This window comes from Panthera onca, chromosome C2 (genome assembly GCF_046562875.1).
Source record: "Panthera onca isolate mPanOnc1 chromosome C2, mPanOnc1 haplotype 2, whole genome shotgun sequence".
Classification (NCBI taxonomy): domain Eukaryota; kingdom Metazoa; phylum Chordata; class Mammalia; order Carnivora; family Felidae; genus Panthera; species Panthera onca.
Genome location: NC_138347.1, coordinates 70,834,860 through 70,852,838, shown reverse-complemented (window position 1 = coordinate 70,852,838; position 17,979 = coordinate 70,834,860). Strand labels below are relative to the sequence as shown.

The 17,979-nt window shown below is 36.2% G+C and overlaps 1 protein-coding gene across 2 annotated transcripts in view; it reads left to right on the top strand.

Annotated features, from left to right (window-relative positions):
• SNX4 (sorting nexin 4) overlaps positions 1 to 17,979 on the top strand; it is a 71,431-nt gene that overhangs the window by 37,619 nt on the left and 15,833 nt on the right. For both annotated transcript variants that reach the window (XM_078453077.2, XM_078453078.2), the window contains 2 exons: positions 4,758 to 4,819; positions 15,590 to 15,655. In XM_078453077.2, coding sequence (XP_078309203.1) covers positions 4,758 to 4,819; positions 15,590 to 15,655 — 128 coding nt within the window. The remainder of the gene's footprint in view (positions 1 to 4,757; positions 4,820 to 15,589; positions 15,656 to 17,979) is intronic.

Here is a 17,979-nt window from a genome sequence, read left to right as displayed (position 1 = left end):
GATGATGAATTCTTAACAGATGAAAATAGCATTATTTGAGGGGTGCCTGGGTGGCTCCGTCGGTTAAGCGGCTGACTTCAGCTCAGGTCATGCTCTTGCGGTCCGTGAGTTCGAGCCCCGTGTTGGGTTCTGTGCTGACAGCTCAGAGCCCAGAGCCTGTTTCAGATTCTGTGTCTCCCTCTCTCTGACCCTCCCCCATTCATGCTCTGTTTCTCTCTGTCTCAAAAATAAATAAACGTTAAAAAAAAAAAATAGAATTATTTGATTGTCTTTTCTGTCAAGGAGAATTCTTTTCAAAGTAGAAAAGACAAAAAATAAGTTATAGATCGGTTAAAAACTTAAATATTTAAGACATCAAAACAGAACAACAGGAAAGGGTGGGTGGCCTTGAACCAAGAAGAGCTGGCTTTGGACCTGTCTCTGCCATTTACTGGGTCCTCCCGACAAATTCAGTAACCTTTCAGGGTTAGTTTCTTTGCTAGAAAATGGGAATATATGCCTGGCACATAGTAGGTACTGAATAAATATTTGTTATATGAAGGTGCCTTATTCATAGAATTATGAGATTCAGATGAAATAATGTGTTTTGTAAACAACAACAAAAAGATAATACTGATTTCTAACATATATTTACCACTGTATATCAGCCAGTGCTCACACATATAATATTCTTGCCCAGTTCCCACAATAGTCCTTAAAGATAGATATTATTGTTGTTCCCATTTTGTAGATTAGGAAACAGAGGCAAAAGAAATTAAAGTGGTACCACACTATAATAGATGTGTGGAGCCAGAATTTCCTATTTTGTCTGTCTGACTCTAGAGCTCATGCTCTTAACTGCCTACAAACAGTTTATTGACAGAGGACATGAATTCAAGATTGAGAAGAGAACAGATTTTCATTGAGTCATCCTGCTTATAGCCAGGACCCTAACAAATGTCATTTGATCCTCACAAAGTCATGTGATGAAAGTCATTTCCACATTTGCAAAAGAAAGATATGATACCAAGGCTTGCATGGTTTAATAAATCCTCAAAGTTAAACCCTAAAGTGAGAAGGTGCTGGAATTTGAACTCCCATTTGTTTGACTGCAAATCTCATATTTCCTATTACAACATCTGCTGCCTCTTTAGGGAAAATTCAAATTTAAAAGGGAGGGAAGAATGTTTAAGTTTGCTAATATTGTAAAAATGCAAATTATAGTTATTAAGATACTACTCAACATTTGATTTGTAGTCATAAAGATGGTAATATCTAGTATTTGTGAACTATTTAGTGATGGTGGCAGTATAAAATATTACATGCAGCTCTTTGGGAACTGTTGTGGCAGTAAGTATCCAGAGTCTTAAATCTCATAATCTTGAATCCTTAGGAGATAGTTAAAAAGAAGGAAAGAAAAGAAAAGCTAGGCATGTCTAGATTTTCAAAATAAGATCATCTAATAGAATGTCCCAAAAGTGTCCTTTTTCACATTTAATCAGCTACTACTTGAGTGAGGATAGAGTAGGGCATTCTTACAGTTCCAAATGATTCCAAGCTGGGTAGAATGATTGGATGAGTTTGTTACATTTCTTCTGTTGTCACTGAATATGCTAGTTGTCACTCTTTTCATGTCAGTTGTCAGATGGTCAGTTTTCAGAAAGAAAGACTTGTCAACAGAAATGAAATCGAATAGCAGTCTGGACTAAGTCATTGGGTTCAACCCCTTTTCCCGGCACCAAAATTCTTGATTACCAATGACCAATGAATTAATATGGTTTTAGATTTTAATTATTCCTGTTTTATTTCTGTGTCATTTTTGTTTTTTCCTTTTCTCTAGAAATGATAATTTTTGATTAATAGTTTTTCTTTGGTTCTTCTTTCCCACTGCCTAATGATCTAGATAAGTCATTTCATGTTTTAGTTAGCTAGATCCATTTGTTTCCATGAATAGTTGATATCAGAAACAGTGTTGGTCCCATAACAACTGCTAAGTGTATTGCCTAGTTCATGGGTAGGTAATTCCTCATGTGGTTGCTCATCTTTTTTAATATAGGAAGACTCTTGCCTCTTTTGGGCATACTCTGTGGACCAAAATATTTTCCAGAGTTCTAATTACTCTGGTAGAAGCTCCTTTTATACCAGCTGCCAAGAGTGATATACTTTAAAGAAATAAACTTTTAAGTAATTGGGATTCACAAACTTTATCTTTGAACATTTATTTTGGATCTGCATTTGTACTTAAGTTTCTTGCAGTTTTTGTTTTTACATGGTTGCTTAATAAGCTCTCTCCCTCTCTTCCATACTTAATATCTTATGATAAAACACTCAGCTTTCAAGAAGAGGTTTGATCTTTAAAGACCCCCCCCCCCCCCCCCCCGGGTGGCTCAGTTGGTTGAAGTCCGACTTTGGCTCAGGTCACAATCTCGCAGTTCATGCATTTGGAGCCCCACGTCGGGCTCTGTGCTGACAGCTCAGAGCTTTGAGCCTGCTTCAGATTCTGTGTTTCCCTCGCTCTCTGCCCCTCCCCCACTCGTACTCTGTCTCAAAAATAAACAAACATTAAAATTTTTTTTGATAGAGTGGGAGAGAGCCAAAGCATAAGAGACTCTTAAAAACTGAGAACAAACTGAGGGTTGATGGGGGGTGGGAGGGAGGGGAGGGTGGGTGATGGGTATTGAGGAGGGCACCTTTTGGGATGAGCACTGGGTGTTGTATGGAAACCAATTTGACAATAAATTTCATATATTGAAAAAAAAATTTTTTTAAGTACAAGAATCTAGAAAAGTTAGTGTCCTAGAATGGCATTTTCCATTTTATATTCTCTGAAATGCCAGTCCTGTATTTTTTCTAGTGCAAACCATCTCTTTCTTGAATAGTTATGATTAATATATGGCATTAAAGGGCTAAAAAGTTCTATAGGAAGGAAAACTGTTACTGGTTAAATTTTATTACCTCAGTGTTTCCCAAATTTACTTGATGATGGAATCACTTTAAAAAAGTAAACAAGTGGGGCGCCCAGGTGGCTCAGTCGGTTAAGTGTCTGACTTTGGCTCAGGTCACTAGTTTGAGCTCCAGTCAGGCTCTGTGCTGGCAGCTCAGAGCCTGGAGCCTGCTTTGGATTCTGAATCTCCCTCTCTCTCTGCCCCTCCCCACTCATGCTCTGTCTCTCTCTGTTTCTCAAAAATGAATAAATATTTAAAAAAAATTTTTTTAAGTAAATGACCTTTGACACTCTATAGGGCTCAGAAATAATTGGGAAATAGCATCCTAGAGAAAGTAGTGGAGAGGTCTGGGGATGACTCTAGAATGTTTCAAGCAGAATGAAGACTACAAGCTTTGTCTTGAGTCGGGTGCAGAGGTGGGCAGACTAGAAGGCTAGACAGTAAATATTTTCAGCTTTTTGGGCCATACGATCCATGTCAAATCTATTCAGTTCTGCTATGAAAGCAGCCATATACAATGGTAACCTGAATGTTCTAATACGACTACAGAAACAAGCTGCAGTCCTGTAGTGTATTGCTCTCTAGTCTGGTGTGTACATGTTCCTTTAGAGCAAGCCAAGAAGAGATGGAAAACAGTTTATGTTCTTCTTACATCTGCTCCGTGTATTTATAATACTGGTTCATTCACTTTAAGCTGAGGTATTGAAAGAGTTAGGATTTGTTGTATGGTTAATGCCTAATTCCTCAGATGTTTGAGTAACAAATTAGGTAATTTATCCTCAGTGTTTACATTTAGAAACTGTGTAACCAAGAATATTTTTTTGTATACTAAGAATTTTTTTTTTTTTAGGGTTTAGGGTTTTATGTGGGATTACTTTTGGTCTTTAGTTCATGTCCACAATAGTTTGCAGGAGAGTAAAGCATTAAGTGTCATATGTGATGTTTTGTCTTTTGTAAAATTTATCTAATTATAATTAGATCTAAATTATAATTCTATTATTAAAACATCTAATGTGTTGGTTAGAAAGCATTATAGTGATAAAGTAGCATAGAAGTATATTGTATGTGTTTGGCACTTATGTATAAAACTATCAATAAAATTGAAAATGTTTATATTTTTACCCTGGTAAATTCCACTTTGAGGACTTTTTCATAAGGAAACAATCTGAAATTTGGGAAAAGCTTTACTCTCAGAGGTGCTTATTACAAAATTATGTATAATACTGAAAAAATCAGGGATAACTAAATATCCAACAAGGAGTGGTTATATATTGTATACACTGCTAGGTGGAATTTTATGCAGCTATTTAAAGTCATATTTATTAAATGTAATATTGACCTGCTGGATAAAAATATTGTCCCTTTTTTTTTTTAAGTTTATTTATTTTGAGACAGAGCAAGAGTGCATGAGAAGGGCAGAGAGAGAGGGTGAGAGAATCCCAAGCAGTGCAGAGCCCAAGGTGTGGCTTGAATTCATGAATTGTAAGATCATGACCTGAGCCAAAAATAAGAGTCTGACCCTTAACCAACTGAGCCACCCAGACGCCCCTTACCACTTTTAACATAAGAAATTTTAAAGCAATAATTAAAACATATATCTTTATACATTCTTTATATATATATATATATGAAAGCAGTTACATAAATATGATGATAGCACTAGTTCCTCCCCAACCTCATGATGAGCCTTTGGGAAATTTTTTTATTTTTCACATTTTTCAAGTTTATTGTACTAAGCTTTTTTTTTTTTTTAAATGAAGATGACATCTTTTTAAAGAATAGTCTGTATATAACCTTGACCTAATAGTAATCTCTTTTAAAAATTTATTCCAGAGAGTGGCAGATCGACTCTATGGTGTATATAAAGTGCATGGGAATTATGGGCGAGTTTTCAGGTAAGCATTATGTGACCTTTTAAAATAAATGATTAGCTCTGTTTAGCTTTTTGCCTGACAACTATAATTCTTGAAAATTTATGGGTCTGAAATGTAGATGTTAAGTTTTTATTTATTTTGTATGTTATGGCATAATTAATTACTTAATTTTTTATTCAAGTATAATTAATATACAGTGTTATATTAGTTTCAGGTGTACAATATAATGATTCAACAATCCTATACATTTCTCAGTGCTCATCAAGATAAGTGTACCTCTTAACCCTCTTCACCTATTTCACCCATATTCTCCCCACCCCCCTGCCTTTGGCAACTACCAGTTTGTTCTCTGTATTTAACAGTTTGGGGGTTTTTTGTTTGTCTTTTTTTCTCTTTGTTTTATTTCTTAAATTCCACATACAAGTGAAGTCATAGGGTATTTATTTTCCTCAGTCTGACTTCACTTGGCATTATATTCTCTCTCTATATACACATATACTCTCACACACACACACACACACACACACACAATGGATAGAGACGATATGAGATAGATATTTATATACTTATTTATAAACATTTATGTATATTTATATATGTATCTATTTCACATCTTTATCCATTTCTCTATGGATAGGCACTGGGTTGCTTTCATATCTTGGCTATTAATAATGCTGCAATATACATAGGGGTGCATATATCTTTTTTAATTAGTGTTTTTGTTTTCTTTGAGTAAATACCTAGTAGTGGAATTACTGGGTCATATGGTAATACTATTTTTTAAAATTTTTTTTTTTTTTTTTTTTAACGTTTATTTATTTTTGAGACAGAGAGAGACAGAGCATGAACAGGGGAGGAGCACAGAGAGAGGGAGACACAGAATCTGAAACAGGCTCCAGGCTCTGAGCTGTCAGCACAGAGCCTGATGCGGGGCTCGAACTCACGGAGCGTGAGATCATGACCTGAGCTGAAGTCGGACGCTTAACCGACGAGCCACCCAGGCGCCCCAATACTATTTTTTTAAGTTAATTAATTTATTTTGAGGAAGAGCATGCGAGCAGGGCAGGGGCAGGGGCAGAGTGAGAGCAAGACAGAGAATCCCAAGCAGGCTCTGTGCTCTCATTGCAGAGCCCATCGTGGGGCTCAAATTCACGAACTGTGTGATCATGACCTGAGCTGAAAGCAAGAGTCAGATGCTTAACCTACTGAGCCACGCAGGTGCCCCATGGTAATACTATTTTTAATTTTTTTAGGAACCTCCATAGTGGTTGTACCAATTTGCAACCCAACAGTGCAGGAGGATTCCTTTTTCTCCACATCTTCACCAACCCTTGTTACTTCTTGCCATTCTGACAGACATGAGGGGATACCTCATTGTGGTTTTGATTTGCATGTCCCCGATGATTAGAGTGATATTAGAGCATCTTTTCATTTGTCTGTTGTCTATCGGTATGTCTTCCTTGGAAAAAATGTCTATTCAGGTCCTCTTCCTACTTTTAATTGGATTATTTGTGGTTTTTTGCTGTTGGATTGTATAAGTTCTTTATATAGTATGAATATTAACCCCTTATTGGATATATCATTTGCAGATATCTTCTCTCATTCAGTAGGTTGTGTTTTCATTTTGTTGATTGAGTCCTTCACTAGTCCTTCACTGGGCAAAAGCTTTTTATTTTGGTGTAGTCCCAATAGTTTATTTTAGCTTTTGTTGCTCTTACCTGAGGAGACAGATCTAGAAAAATGTTTCTTTGGCTGATGTCAAAGAGGTTACTACCTATGTTTTCTTCTAGGAGTTTTATGATTTTAGGTCTCATATTTACGTCTTTAGTCCATTTTGAGTTTATTTTTGTAGATGGTGAATAAAAGTAGTCCAATTTCATTCTTTTGCATGTAGCTGTCCCAACACTATTTGTTGAAGAGACTCTTTTTTTCCATTGTGTATTCTTGTTTCCTTTGTTGTAGAGTAATTGACCGTATAAGTGTATGTTTATTTTTGGTCTCTGTATTCTGTTCCATTGATCTCTGTGTTTTTGTGCCAGTACCATACTGTTTTGATTACTACAGGTTTGTAGTGTATCTTGAAATCTGGGATTGTGATACCTCCAGCTTTGTTCTTGTTTCTCAAGATTGCTTTGACTATTCAGGGTCTTCTATGGTTCCATACAGATTTTAGGATTTTTTGTTCTAGTTCTGTGAAAACTGCTCTTTGGTATTTTTATAGGGATTGTGTTAAATCTAGATTGCTTTGGGTATTGTGGAACATTTTAATATTGATTCTTTCAATTCATGAACATGGAATATCTTTTTATTTGTGTCATCTTCAATTTCTTTCATTCATGTTTTAGTTTTCAGAGATGACAGCTCTTTCACCTCATTGATTAAGTTTATTCCTAGATATTTTATTATTTTTGGTGCAGTTGCAAATGGAATTGTTTTCTTAATTTTTCTTTCTGCTACGTTATTAGCTTATAGAAATACAATAGTTTTCTGTATATTAATTTTGTGTCCTGTGACTTTACTGAATTCATTTATTAGTTCTAGTAGTTTTATGGTGGAGTCTTTAGGGTTTACTATATATATATAGTATCATTTGTAAATAGTGAAAGTTTACTTCTTCCTTACCAATTTGGATGGCTTTTATTTCTTTTTCTTGTCTGCTTGTGGTGGCTAGGACTTCCAGTACTCTAACAGTGCTGAGAGTTGACCTCTCTCTTCTGTTACTGATCTTAGAAGAAAAGCTCTGTTTTTCACCATAGAGTATGATGTTAGCTGTGCATTTTTTCGTATGTGGCCTTTATTATGTTGAGGTATGTTCCCTCTACACCCACTTTCTTGAGAGTTTTTATCATGAATGGATGTTGTACTTTGTCAAATGCTTCTTCTGCATTTATGGAGATGATCATACGGTTTTTATTCTTTCCGTTGTTAATGTGATTTATCATGTTGATGGATTTGTGAATATTGAACCACCCTTGCATCCCTAGAATAAACTCCACTTGACTGTGATGAAAGATCCTTTTAATGTATTGTTGGATTTGGTTTGCTAATATTTTGTTGGAGGTTTTTGCACTTATATTCATCAGAGGTATGTATTGGCCTATAGTTTTGCAGGATTTTTGTTTTGTTTTGTTTTGTTTTGTTTTGGTAGTACCTGTCTGGTTTTGGTATCTGGTTTTGTATCCCTCCTTTTTTATTTTGGAACAGTTTGAGAAGAATAAGTATTAACTCTCTTTTTAAAAAAATGTTTATTTGGAGAGAGAGTATGTGCATGTGTGCGAGCCAGGGCAGGGGTAGAGAGAGAGAGGGAGAAAAAGTAGGTGCCCACTGTCAGTACAGAGCCTGACATGGAGCTCGATCTCACAACCTTGAGATCATGACCTGAGCTGAAATCAAGAGTCGGACACTTAACCTACTGAGCCACCCAGGCTTAAATATTTGGTAAAATTCACCTGTGCAGCCATCTGATCCTGGACTTTTGTTCCTTGGGAGTGTTTTTTTACTGATTCATTTTCATTGTGAGCAATCAGTCTGTTCAAATTTTCTATTTCTTCCTGATTCCATTTAATTTTACCCATTTCTTCTAGGTTGTTCAGTTTGTTGGCATAAAATTTTTCATAATATCTCATATAATTCTTTTTATGTCTGTGGTGTTGGTTTTTATTTCTCTTCCTTCATTTCTGATGTTATTTGATCTTTTTTTTTGTTGATTAGTATGGTTAAAGCCTTGTGAGTTTTGTTTATCCTCTCAGCTCCTTCAAATATCGAAGTTTTGTTTTTAATAGATGTCCTATAGTAGTTTTCAAAGTTTTTGTTTTACAGTATCTTTCGATAAAAAATAGGAAGTCCACTGCCCTTTACCTTGTTGGCAGAATGCCCAAGAAGATTCTATTTTAAATAATTAGTGACTTTCTCTTTTTTTTTTCTTTCTTGGTGTTACTTTGTAGTTTCTGAAGGATGTTGCAAGATGAATTTTTCAGTCTTGGGTAATTTTAGTGTAAATTAGAATATCTACTTATATACCGTATATTACATATTTTGGTTATTTTTGAACCTTTTGTGATTTTTTTTTTCCTGTGTATTATTTTGGTTCTGACATTTTAGAAATTATTATCCGGGGGCGCCTGGATGGCGCAGTCGGTTAAGTGTCCGACTTCAGCCAGGTCACGATCTCGCGGTCCGTGAGTTCGAGCCCCGCGTCAGGCTCTGGGCTGATGGCTCGGAGCCTGGAGCCTGTTTCCGATTCTGTGTCTCCCTCTCTCTCTGCCCCTCCCCCGTTCATGCTCTGTCTCTCTCTGTCCCAAAAATAAATTAAAAACGTTGAAAAAAAAAAATTAAAAAAAAAAAAAAAAAAATTATTATCCGAAGCTCTTTATAAGAAAATGTCTTTGCTAATGTTCCATTATAAGTGCTTTTGATTGAATTAATTTAAAAATAATTCATTTGGGGTGCCTGGGTGGCTCATTCAGTTGAGCATCTGACTCTTGATTTCAGCTTAGTCATGATCCCAGGGTTATGGGATCCGAGCCCTGTCTCTCTGTCTCTCTCTCTCTGCCCCTCTCCCTGGCACTGTCTTTCTCTCTCTTTCTCTAAAGGAAAAAAAAAAAAAAAAAACATTCATTTTACATTTTTGAATAGGTAATACATTCCATATGGCACAAAATTCAACAGGGATAAAAGCTTATACAGTGAAAAGTCTCCCTTGTCTGCTAACCATTCAGGTCTCCTCTGAGATAGCTAATACCAGTTTATTGGTTTCTTATGTATCCCCCTAGTAAAATGTAATACTATAAGTATAATACATTAACATACAAACACATGCATGTTCCCTCTGTTTTTAAACATGAAAAGGGAGCATGTTGTATACATCACTATGTTCACTTGTTTAACCTTTTTTCACTTAAGAACTGCTCTTGGAGATAGATTGTTATCAGTAAATAACTGCTTTGAGTTTTATTAAAGAGGAGGATCACAATTTATTTAATTTCTTCTTAATGATTTCTAGTCTTATTTTACTCATTGCTACAATAAATATTCTTGTTCATGTCATTTCACATGTGTATGAATATGTTTGTAGGATAAAATTCTACAAGTGTTGTTACTGGCTCTAAGGATAATTGCATTTGTAGTTGCGGTAGATACTGCCAAATTGCCCTGTATAGAAGCTGTTAACTTCTCACCAACGAAGTATTAATATCTGTTTTCTTACACCATTACTCAGCAGTATGTTAGCAAACTTTTGTCTGTATCACACTGATGATGAGGAATGGTTTCTTTACTGCAGTTATAATTTACATTTTAAAAATTATAACTGATGTCAAATTATTTTTTCTTGTGATTGACAGCCCTTTTTTTTCCTATTTCATAATCTATTCATATCTTTTGTCCTTTTTTTTCTTTTGGGCTGATTGGTTTCTTAATTGATACACAGGTGTTATTTTTGAGAGAGAGAGAGAGAGTGCAAGTGGGGAGGCAGAGAAAGAGGGACAGACACAGAATCCGAAACAGGCTCTCAGCTGTCCGCACAGAGCTCACCGTGGGGCTGGAATTCGTGAACCATGAGATAATGACCTGAGCCAAAGTTGGACACTTAACTGACTGAGTCACCCAGGCACCCCAAGACTGTACATGTTAAGAAGGCAACTGGCAAGACATACACTTACATGACTTACATACATATATATGTAAATATAAGGAAGAAATAAGCAGGAATGAGGTGCACAGAGAGGAAATAGGATGAATTTAGTAATATGTTCATGTCACATGTTGCTGTTCATTTCTTTTTTTTTTTTTTTTTAGTTTTTTTGGAGGTCAGGAGTTTATTTTGTGCTCTTCTTGAGTTCCTGGGCTTTTTGCAGTTTCTGCCTGCATTACAGCACTTGATCCAATGTAGGGTAGGCCAAAGGGCCATTCCCATGGGTGCTTATAGAACTAGCTTATATTTTCACTAGTTTCAGACTGAGCTAGGAACTTTAGATCCACTTGTCCAGAATTGGACTGAATATATAGGTGGGATTCACTCTGCAAAAGACCTAGAAAAAAAAAAAGAAAGAGTTGTCAGTACTAGTAACTGTGCATTTGAAGCTAATGAAAGCTTTCAGGAGCTCATAGCCTGAAATGGTTTATTCTGTTAATTTTTAAATATTCATCTTAATTTATAGATTGTGAATCCATATAGAATCGACCAAGAAAAAAAACATGTCTTTCAGATTCAATTGATGTGATTCCTTACGAGGAATTCCAGGAAAATACAGGAGCAACATTTCTTTCAAATTTATGTCATGGATACACAAAACTTGTCATGTACTCAGAGCTCACAGACACAGATCTACGTTTGTTTAATGATTCTGTAATTTTTATTTTTTGGTTATGTGCATAGTGGGAGTAAAGAGTTCTTTTGATTAAGAGAACAAAAAAGGAAGTGATGAAGTTTTGGGGTGATGGTGGAGTTTGTGGGGTCCAGAGCTGATGGCCAAGGAAGAATTCTTGAAGACGTCTTTGGTGCAAAAAAGATGATTTTATTAAACCATGGGAATGGGACCCATGGGCAGCAAGACCTGCACTGGGGTTGTAGGGGGGACCGTTTTTTATGGAGTCCGGGGAGATAAAGTCCAGAGGGAGTTTCCAAAGAGACTTTCACATGCTAAAGCCTTACTGGAGGCCTAGCTATTGTCAAGCTAAGGTGGTTTTTCCCTCTAGCAAAGCATTAACCTTAAGACTGTAGGGAGTTCCTGGACTTTAGGCTTGATGGGATTGCCTTTTTCTGGTAAACTGACGGACTCTTACAGTTTAACCATTTGGGTTTTGTCCTTTCCTGTTTTTGGGTAGCTGGGAGTGTCCAAGGAATATCCTACATGTCCCACCTGGGGGTAGGGGTTGCTGTTACCCTGCACTTTGCCTTCAGTGTGCCCCACACTCCCTCATTAGAAGTGCCATAGTTTGGGATTAATAGAGCACACTAAGGGCAGTTGATTCTAGTCGCAGCTCTGTCTCTGAACAGCTACCTGACTTGGAGTAAGCAATGTTAGATCTCTGAACCTGATTTTAAGTATCTATTCAATATTAGGGTTAAATGGAGAGAGTGATTTCCAAACCCTTTCTTGACATGGAATTTTATATTTAAATGAAATCTTACATAGAACTATAAACATAAAACCTATAACCACAGACCTGCTTGCGCTAGTGACTTTGTCTCTGTCCCTGATGAACATCAGATTGGGTGATGAGATTTATCTGTAAACCTTTATTTTGTTATAGTATATTTAATACCTGTCCTAAATTTTGATGCTTGGGCATTCTTGGAATCTTTTACTTCCTTTCATTTACTGAAATTGTAAAATACTGAAGTAGGAAGGGCCTTAGTGGTTTTAAAGTTCATAGTTCTGTTTTGTTTTGTTTTTTTTTTTTAAGATTTTATTTTTAAGTGATCTCTACACCAATTGTGGGGCTCAAATTTACAACCCTGACATCAAGAGTCATATGCTGTACTGACTGAGCCAGCTAGGTCCTCCTGTATTTCATCGTTCTTAATCCAAGAGGTGAAGATGGACTTCAGGTTGCCTGAAGCTTCTGAAATTACATGCAAAACCTTTATGTTTGTGATTTTCTTTTCCTTCTTTTTTTTTTTTTTTTTCATGAAATTTATTGTCAAATTGGTTTCCATACAACACCCAGTGCTCATCCCAAAAGGTGCCCTCCTCAATTCCCATCACCCACCCTATCCTTTCTTTTCCTTCTATCAGATGCTACAAAAGATCCAAGACCCTTTTTGATCTGGTTCATATGTGACAATTACCTACCCATTAAGTACTTTAAGATTCAGTTTTCTCTTACAATGCTGATGTTAAGTCGACTACCCTTTTATAAAGTTACTTGTATGTTAATAGTTTCCTCTTCTCCCCAGCAAACTGGTTAACATTTTCTATTTCCAATCCTAGGCATATCCTTGGGCCCCAGGTTAGAACCTTTTGTTTAGATAGTGCTCCTTAAATTTTAATGTGCATACAAATCACCTGGAGAACTATTAAAATGAGTTCTTGTGTGTAGGTCTTGTGTGTAGCAGTGGTTGATACACAGAATCCAGTACATGTTTGTCTCTTCATATTTATTAATTCACTTATTGATTTATTTTTTCATTTTACGTACAAACAATAAATGCCACATTTTGGGGTACCTGGGTGGCTCAGTTGGTTAAGTGTCCGACTCTTGATTTCAGCTCAAGTCATGATCTCAGTGTTGTGGGATTGAGCCCCACATCAGGCTCTGCACTGATGCAGGTTAAGATTCTTTCTCCATCTCTTTCTGCCCCCTCCCCACCTCACGTGCTCACTTGCTCTCTCTCTCTCTCTCTCTCTCAAAATAAATAAACATTAAAAAAAAAAAAAGCCAGGTATTTATCAGATTCTAAAGTACTTAATAGGAATACATATATAGTTGATTAAGGATAAGCTCTACCTTCCTGGAACTAGTTTTTAGTGTTGTTTGGTAAACAAAGGAATTAAATTTGGTTATGTTAGCCTTGAATTGGTAGCACATAGTAAGGTGCTCAAAAATTAGGCAGATGAAGTGTTTTGGGCTATCCAATAGACAGTTGATCTGGACTACCCATTAACTCTGTTAGCATGACCTACAGTTACATTAACTGTGATTGCTATGTTACACATTTGGCTAGTTCTGCCCAAACCCCTAGATTTCCTTTTTCATGTGAAGAACAGGGCTTTGGATATATTGAAATTGAAGTGACAGAGGTATATAAGAGTAGAATTGTCCTGGAGGTATTAGAAATGTGGCTTTAGAGTTTAGATAATATAGAGATATTAAAAATTGTTTTTTTGGTAAACAGCAAAACACTAAAAAGGGTTAACTTGCTATTACTACTTTGAGAGTAGTTACAAACATCTAAGGAGAGAAGATTATTAGAGGGAGCCATAGCTGTTTTGGTATTTAATCATAACCATAGTGTTGCATAGGTGATTTATAGGTTTGTTTTGCTTTGACAATATTAAAAATCATGTGAGGTCTTCTTCCTTCTAATACTATAAGCATATAGTCTGGTATTTCAACAGAATGCCAGGTTTATTCTGTATAAAACAAAAGAATAGTGTTAAAAATTTTTTTTTTTTCTTTTATGATATGGTGAAAGTGGAGAGGCTTATACATTCTTTACCTAGGAGGAAAATTGCAAACAACCTGAATGGCCAGGACAATGGTTTAAAAAATTGAGTTGCAAAAAAAAAAAAAAAAAGTAAAATAAAAAATAAAAGTAAAAAATTGAGTTGCCTAATGAGACGGTGCTTAAAACAAATTGCTTTAATAATATGGGAAAATGCTGAAGGAAAAAAAGCATGATACAAAATTGCATATACCGTATGATCTCAGCCACATTAAAATGAGTAAATAAAAAGACTAGAAGGAAATATATCAAATTAGGTCATCTCTTGGTATTTGGGATTACAGACTTATTTTTTCAGTTTACTGTAATATAAATATATATATGTAACTACCTGGCTGGCTCAGTTAGTAAAGCACGCAACTCTTGATTTCGGGGTCGAGCCCCATGTTGGGTATAGAGATTACTTAAAAATAAAAATCTTAAAAAAATGGCAACAAAATGATCTTTGGTTCTAGTAGACTTTCTCATGCAACTTTAGTGCATATTATTAAAGTTTTAATGTGTACTTAATATTTCGGTACAATCGTCCTTTTTTGTTAGCTTAGATGTGTTCATCAGAATCTTCCGTGGAACTAAAGAGTATACCTGTCTCGGGGCACCCGGGTGGCTCAGTTGGTTGAGTCTTTTTTTTTTTTTTTTTTAATGCTTATTTATTTTTTGAAAGATAAACAGAGTGTGAGCCGGGGAGGGACAGAGAGAGGGAGGGAGACATAGAATGTGAATCAGGCTCCAGGCTCTGCAGCATCAGCACAGAGCCTGACATGGGGCTTGAACCCACGAAACATGAGGTTATGACCTGAGCTGAAGTTGGACGTTTAACCAACTGAGCCACCCAGGCACCCCAAGTCTGAGTCCTGATTTCAGTTCAGGTCATGATCACAGTTGTGAGCTTGAGCTGCATATCAGGCTCCAAGCCCAGCTTGAGATTCTCTCTCCCTCTCTCCCTCTCCGCCCTCCTCCACTTGTACATGCACTGTCTCTCAAAAAAATTAAAATTAAAAGGTATATATATATCTCACCTCTACCCCAGAGATTCTGATTAAGTAGATCAAGAGCAGGGCTAGCATCTGTAGTTTGTTTTTTTTTTTAATTTTTTTTTTAAATGTTTATTTATTTTTGAGACAGAGAGAGACAGAGCATGAATGGGGGAGGGCAGAGAGAGAGGGAGACACAGAATCAGAAACAGGCTCCAGGCTCTGAGCTGTCAGCACAGAGCCTGATGCGGGGCTCGAACCCACAGACCGTGAGATCATGACCTGAGCCGAAGTCAGATGCTTAACCGACTGAGCCACCCAGGCGCCCCTAGCATCTGTAGTTTTTTAAAGCTCCACAATTAACGTGAAAAGGCACCCTAGCTGAGAAAGTTGTCTATAAGCAGAAGCTGGTATGATACTTACTTTGCAGCAGCAGATAGCAATTTCTGAACTAACATTTTAAAGTATTCACTTGCATTTAGTTGTTAAACTTAAGAGGAAGGCAGCGTATTTGAATTAGAAAATAAATCCAAATACGGTACTATATTGTTTAAAAGCTAGCTAGAAAAAAAACCTTACACAATATTCCATTTAATAATATTCCATATCTAATTCATGATGTGTTTGATTTTATCTTTTTCTCCCTAGTGAGTGGAGTGCCATAGAAAAAGAAATGGGGGATGGACTGCAGAGTGCTGGTCACCATATGGATGTGTAAGTACCTAGAGCATTTAAGGTAAAATCCAAAGTGAAGTTCAGTGATGAAATGATAGTGATTCTTCTGTTCTGCTTTTATCAAGTTTGCTGGCTTTTATGTTATATGCTGTGTATACAGATCTGACTTACACAAGCTTATTTCAGAAATGCAAGATTAATTTAAAACATTCAAAAATCAATCAGTCCAATTCATATGTTAGTAGAATAAAGAAAACTTGTATGTTTATTTCAATACATGTAGAAAAGGCATTTCAACATCCACTCACAATAAAAATTCTCATCAAACTGGGAATAAGAGGAGTTTCTTCAGTTTTAAAACTTATAGCTAATGTACTTAATAGTGAAGTATTAAAAACTTACAGCTAGTATTGTACTTAATAGTGAAATATTGATGCTTTTTCCTAACATCAAGGAATAAGGCAAGATTGTCTGCTCTCACCACTCCTGGTAAACATTGTACTAGAGGCTCTAGTCCAGCAAGGAAGAGACAAGAAAATCAAATACGAGGCTTAAATCTTAGGAAAAAGTAAAACGATCTCTTTTTGTAGTTAACAGGATCTTTTACATAGATAATCGTAATCAACTAAAAGTATTATAGAACTAACAACCAAATTTAACAAGGATGCAGAATACAAGCTCAATATATAAAAAACAAATGTTTTTATGTACTAGCAACAACAATTAGAAGATAAAAATGGAGAAACAGTGCTTTTTATAATTGCATCAAAACAAAATACTAAATGAAATACCTCTACACTGAAAACTTTATATATAAACACTGCTGAGAAAAAAATTAAAAAAATTTTTTTCTTTATTTATTCTTGAGAGAGAGACAGGGTCTGAGCAGGAGAGGAGCATAGAGAGAGGGAGACACAGAATCTGAAGCAGGCTCCAGGCTCTGAGCTGTCAGCACAGAGCCCGATGTGGGGCTCAAACTCACGAATTGGGAGATCATGACCTGAGCCGAAGTTGGATGCTCAACTGACTGAGCCACCCAGGTGCCCCTGCTGAGAGAAAAATTTAAAGACCTAAATAAATGGAGAGATAAACTGTGTTCATGGATTGGAAGCGTCAGTAGTGTTAATATCTCCATTCTTCCCAGATTGCAGTCCCAATCAAAATTCTGATATAAATTTTTAATAGTAATTGGTATTACTTAATTCCAAAATTTATATAGAAATTTAAAGGACCTAGAGTAACCAAAACAGTCTTGAAAAAAGAACAAACCTGGAATATATTAACTGATTTCAAGACTTCTGTAAAGCTATATCCTGTAAATACAAGATAGGTATTAGCATAAAGGTAAACAGATCAATGGAACAGAGAAGAGTCCAGAAATAGACTGGGATTTAAATAGTCCATTTCAAGAAATGGTTCTGGAATAACTGGATATGTACATGGAAAAAAATTAACTTTGAGCCATCTTTCACACCTTACATAAAAACAAATGCAATTTGGGTCATATACATAAATATAAAAGCTAAAATTACAACTTTTAGTAGAAGCACATGAGAATATTGTTGCAAACTTCAAGTTAGCAAAAATTTCTTTTTATTTTTATTTAACGTTTATTCATTTTTTAGAGACAGCATGAGCAGGGAAGGGGCAGAGAGAAAGGGAGACACAGAATCTGAAGCAGGCTCCAGGCTCTGAGCTGTCAGCACAGGGCCCGATGCGGAGCTCAAACTCACAAACTGCGAGATCATGACCTGAGCCGAAGTCGGACGCTCAACCGACTGAGGCACCCAGGCGCCCTGTTAGCAAAAATTTCTTTAAAAAAAATCATGAAAAAGAACCAAATTTTTAGTTTTTTCTGTTTTCTTTTCTTTTCTTTTTTTTTTTTTTTTTTTACTTAGAAGGACAAGGAATTTCAAAGAAATTTTTAAATGGTAAATTGTTCTTTATCGAAATTAAACATTTTGCTTATTAAAAGATACTGTGGGGCACCTGGGTGGCTCAGTCAGTTAAGCGTCCAACTCTAGGTTTCGGCTCAAGTCATGATCTCATGGTTCATGGGTTCAAGGCCCACATCAGTCTCCACACTGACCGTGCAGAGCCTGCTTGGGATTCTTTCTTTCCTTCTCTCTCCCTTTCTCTCAAGATAAATAAACTTAAGAAAAAGATAATGTTAGGGAAGGGAGAAATGGGGGAATTAGTGTTAGAGAAGATGAAAAAGTTCTGGAGACAGATGGTTTGGAGACAGATGGTCTGGAGATGTGGAGATAGCTGCACAGAAAGGTGAATGCACTTAATGCCGCTCCACTGGACACTTAAAATGATTAAAAGGTAAATTTCATGTTATGTTTATTTACTACACACAC